Consider the following 4,710-nt stretch of genomic DNA (forward strand, 5'->3'; position numbering starts at 1 on the left):
CCCGCCGCAGGGGGGGGGGGGGGGGGGGGGGGGGTTTGTACGGTGCAGTGTGATTTGGGTGGTGGTTGTAAAGACTGCTGCTCCCGCGACCCGGTAACGGATAAGCGGATGAAAATGGATGGATGGATGGATGGATGGATGGAAAAAATAATAATTGTAAAAGTTTATAATATGTATGCTTGTGAAAACACAGATTAATGCATATTAACTTTTAATAGTTACCACTTCTGGAAGTTAGTTATAACTTTTTTTAAAAATCACACTTAAACCTTTGTGTAATTTTAGACTGCTAAAAACATACATTTTTTCCAGGCTAGTAAAAATATTTGAACCTGTACTGAATTATTGTCAAATAATTTTTATTGCACTATTTTGTTGCACCTACCTAAAAATGAGCCATTGCTAACTGTATTTTGTTTATCCTGTTTTTCCATGAGTGAGTCAAAGAACCACATATTGCTGTGATATTAACCTGGAACTGTATATGGAATAAACACAACTAATGTAGCTGTTTTACTTTAGGTTCTAACATTAACCAGACTGAAAACAACACAAGAACAAATCTGTAAAACTTTGCTATAGCAATAAGTTGTGGTCACCTGTAGGTCATCTCAGAAATAGTAACTTCACTACTGGTCTGCTTTTCTTCCTTTATTTCTTCTTCAGTTTTTGGTGACTGAGATCGAATATTTGTTGTTTCCATGAAAACATGGGGAGGCTGGAGGTTGTTGCTTAAAGATGGGTTTTCTCCTTCCATGCTCTGTAGCTCACATTCTGTGGGTGTGGCTGGAGGTTTGAGAGGAGACAGGGGAAGAGGTTCCTTCACAACAATGACACCTGGTGAAGAAATGACAGATGGAGACACTTAAATTGAAGTCTAGATTTATAAAGTCTAATTTGTAGACAGTGAAACGTAATCCTTTATTTTGCCTCGAAACTGATGTGAGTAAATAAATAAAAAGGTATTTCTGGGTAAGCAATGACTGGACATTTTAGAGCCTTTTTTTGGAAGTCTCTACCGTTTATTTCCAGCAGTTTTGTTGTCAATCAATGTATTTTCTGAAAACACTTTTTTTTTGCATCAGTTCAATAAGCTGTTCACATGATGGCGCTTTTATCCTGTTGTGTTTTATAGTATGTCATATAAAACTGTGGCGCATTGGAACAAAAGCCCTCAGTGACCTATTAAAACTGACCTATATTAAAACTGTGAATCTGTGGTGCTGACATGAGGGACCATCTCTAAACATCTACACAACGTTAACATAACGCAAATATATGCACTTATGCATGGTCATGGTCATGTCTTGTGTGTGTGTGTGTGTGTGTGTATGTGACTGATAAAAATAACAGAAGCTGTCTTCCTGCTGTAGTATAAGCTGGAGCTGGGACTAAATGTCTAGAAAGGGACGTATGACTGAGCTTGTCCACACTTCTTCTATCTAGTGATCAGAGACAAGTTCACACACTGAAACTTACACACACTCTTGGATTTGTCTGCACAAACACAAGTACAGTTACTAATGTAAATAATATAATATAATATATATATTGTATATATATATGTATATACTCCCACTGATTAACAAGCTTCTTGCAAAAACAAAAAACTCAACATGGATTTCTTCTTGTGATGCAAGTGTTGACAAACCTGTTCATTATCTTCACCTGGTACTACGTCACTGACACTATAACACCTGCAATGTAGGTGGCACCTGTTTTGATGCTATCTCATATTCAGGTTTCAAAGTCAATGGAAAAATCCTTGTATTATCAGCCTCTAAGAAAGAACATGATCATCTTCAAAGCAACTCTGTCTGAACGTGTGGCAGTTATTAAATCAAATTCTTGCGATGACTAGGTGTTCAGTTACAATCCTGCTGCAAACAAAGTTATGAATGATATTAAATCTAAACTAAAATATGATCAATTGTTGTACTGCTAAATAATTAATGTTTAAAGAAAAACCTCTCTCTCTCTCTCACACACACACACACACACACACTCACACACTGGCCTCTTGAGACGCAGGAAGTCTGGCCAACGACACTCAGCTTGCATCAGTCAATTGCCATAACAAACCAAGCATCACATTTCACATATTTGAACATTCTGGTTAAAATTGCAGGTTCATACCCTCACAGGTCCCTAAAATGTCAATTCTAATGACGCAAATTATAAATAAACCTGATAGCTAATCCTGAAAACCAAAGAAGAAGAAGAACCAGTTTTCGGAGAGGTGATATTTATCCTAAAAATATATGTAAAATGCAATAATAATATACATTAGGAGCTATGCAGATGCTCAGAACTTGATGATAAATAAGTGCAGAAGAAGATGATTTGAGGGAATAAATTTACATTACAATTTAACGAGGGGTTCAAATTACTTACATTCAAAATCAAAGAAAGCAAAACAATCATTTAAAAAGACTGCACTTAAGACATGGAAATTTCAATCTGCATGTAAAGAGAGAGAGCTACATGCTTTGTGTTTACAAACACTAACACAAAATACCAGCCTATTATACTACCAAGGGTTAAATCTTTCACCTTACTTTTTTCCAGTTCATTTTGTTGCGTTCCAGTACAGATTCCAGCAATACGGCCCTCGCGCCCAACCAGTTGTACATAAACATCCCGCGCTGTGTGATTGGCGATGCGTAGATGCAGGCTGCGTTGCGTTGTAATCTTCACCTGGCACCTTAAGGCCTCTGACATCACTACTGAAGATTCTTCTGCCTCTGCCGCCTGCCCTGGGTGAAAAACCTCAAGACTGCTGGAGTTTCCATTCTCCATCTTTTCACCCTTCCTGTGTCCATCCAGTCCATTATTATCTGTACTCTCTTGACTCCCACAGCTAAGAGTATGCACTACACCAGGTCGATCCCTACCTCCTAGCTCTGCGCTGCTTTTTATGAAGCCTCCACCAGCATCTCTGCTCTGACTAAAAAGCTCCATCTCCCAAATCTGATTGCAACCAACTGTCTCCTGCAGGACCTCCACACCCTTACTGACCAGGCTGCCAGCTGAGACCTGAGGCATGAACACACAAAGACAAATCCTCACATGCCTATGCATGTGCATACACATACACACACACACGCACACACACACACACACACACACACACACACAAGAAGATGATGAGGGATGTGGACCAGACCTACTCTCCACCACTGATGATGAACGGGCAGGGACAGCCTGGCCAAGAATGTCAGCAATTTAACAAAGAGTCAAGGGGCATTAGTGAAGGATCAGGTCCAAAGCTGTAGTTTCTATATTTAACGTGGTGGTCCTGGCTCCAGAGGGGCAGCTAATCTAACTCTGATTACACAGAGACATACATGCCAGGCCAAGGATGGAGCAGGGATCGCTTTCTTTTTCCTCCCTGCAACTCTGACTTTTATCTCTGACTGTCTCATCAAAAACATTCTATTAGCAAAGACCAGGTCCCATGTGCTGTATTAACCGATGTATGTAGTGAAGACAAAGCCACAAATGCAAGGCATGAATATTAAGTCATGTCTCTCTATGTGTGTGTGTATTTGTGCAGTACAAGGTGAAAAAGGTCAGAACAGACCCATGGTCAGTTTCCTGTAGCCTCTCCTATGGCAGAGATTAGAATATAGACAGTGATTCTAGAACATCTTGAGAACACTATCCAAACGTCCTTGTAGCCTTCTTGTCATACATGTCAGCATTGGACTGTTTGCCTTCATTTTGTCATCCAACCATTTTTGGTAAGCGGTATGTTACAAAAGGACACGCTATATGGTAATATATTTTCACAGTTCAAAAGTCATTCAGGATTAGATTAAATGTTGACTGTAAATCTGGTCTGGTGAACTGTCCAGAGTGGACACTGTCTTTACATGTTGACTGCTGGGATTGGCTCCAGCTAACACACTACTTTAAAAAGGTTGCAGCCGCAGAAGATGAATGAGTCCGACAAGATTGAGGAAGTCTGGGGAATCTTACAAAGGCGACAGGAAGGAACTGCTGCTGAATGTGCATGAACTACAACACTTTAAGAAGCACTGCATAGGAAACAGGCTCTATGACAGTTAATGGGAACATTTTGTTTGATCAGTAGTGTTTAATCATAAGTTTGGATCTTAGATCTTTTCTCTTGTTGAAATAAAGAGCAAAAATATTTTTTTTCATAATAAGACATAATTTTTTATATAACATTTTAATGTACATTAATTTAATTGGGGATGCACAACACAATATCGGTGCTTTGTGTACTTAATTAAACGGCTCACATTTTTACTAAATAACAAATACCATAACATATATTGCAGGGTATTTTTCAATTAAATCCTGTGTTTCTACTTAGTCAGTGTTACAGATGGCCCTTTCCCAAACTGAGACAGCTGATATGTTTGGAAATATTGTAGAAGTTCTTTGAACATGACAGAAGACAAAATTAAGTTTTTATTCAATTCATCTTGTCCAGTGAGGGATACACACAGGGACGAGAGAAGAAGAATGGGAAATGTGAGGGGGTTGGAGGAAGTGGCAGATGTAGCATACTACCATTAACATTTTAAAGAGAGTAATGAGGCAACAGTTGGCTGTGGTGCATGTGTGAAGGGCTAACCAGCAACAACGGGGTAAGTGTAGTGTGAGGAAAGGGATATATATATATAAATATATATACAGTATATATGTATACTATATACATATATATATATATATATATAT

The 4,710-nt window shown here is 38.8% G+C and overlaps 1 protein-coding gene across 3 annotated transcripts in view; it reads right to left on the reverse strand.

The window, feature by feature from the left end:
• Window positions 1-4,710, reverse strand: part of frmd3 (FERM domain containing 3) — a 62,726-nt gene that overhangs the window by 2,489 nt on the left and 55,527 nt on the right. For all 3 annotated transcript variants that reach the window (XM_017042789.2, XM_008336670.3, XM_025053004.1), the window contains one exon: window positions 600-837. In XM_017042789.2, the coding sequence (XP_016898278.1) occupies window positions 600-837 (238 nt within the window). The remainder of the gene's footprint in view (window positions 1-599; window positions 838-4,710) is intronic.

Source organism: Cynoglossus semilaevis, chromosome Z (assembly GCF_000523025.1).
Source record: "Cynoglossus semilaevis isolate Cse_v1.0 chromosome Z, Cse_v1.0, whole genome shotgun sequence".
In the NCBI taxonomy this organism is placed as follows: Eukaryota; Metazoa; Chordata; class Actinopteri; order Pleuronectiformes; family Cynoglossidae; genus Cynoglossus; species Cynoglossus semilaevis.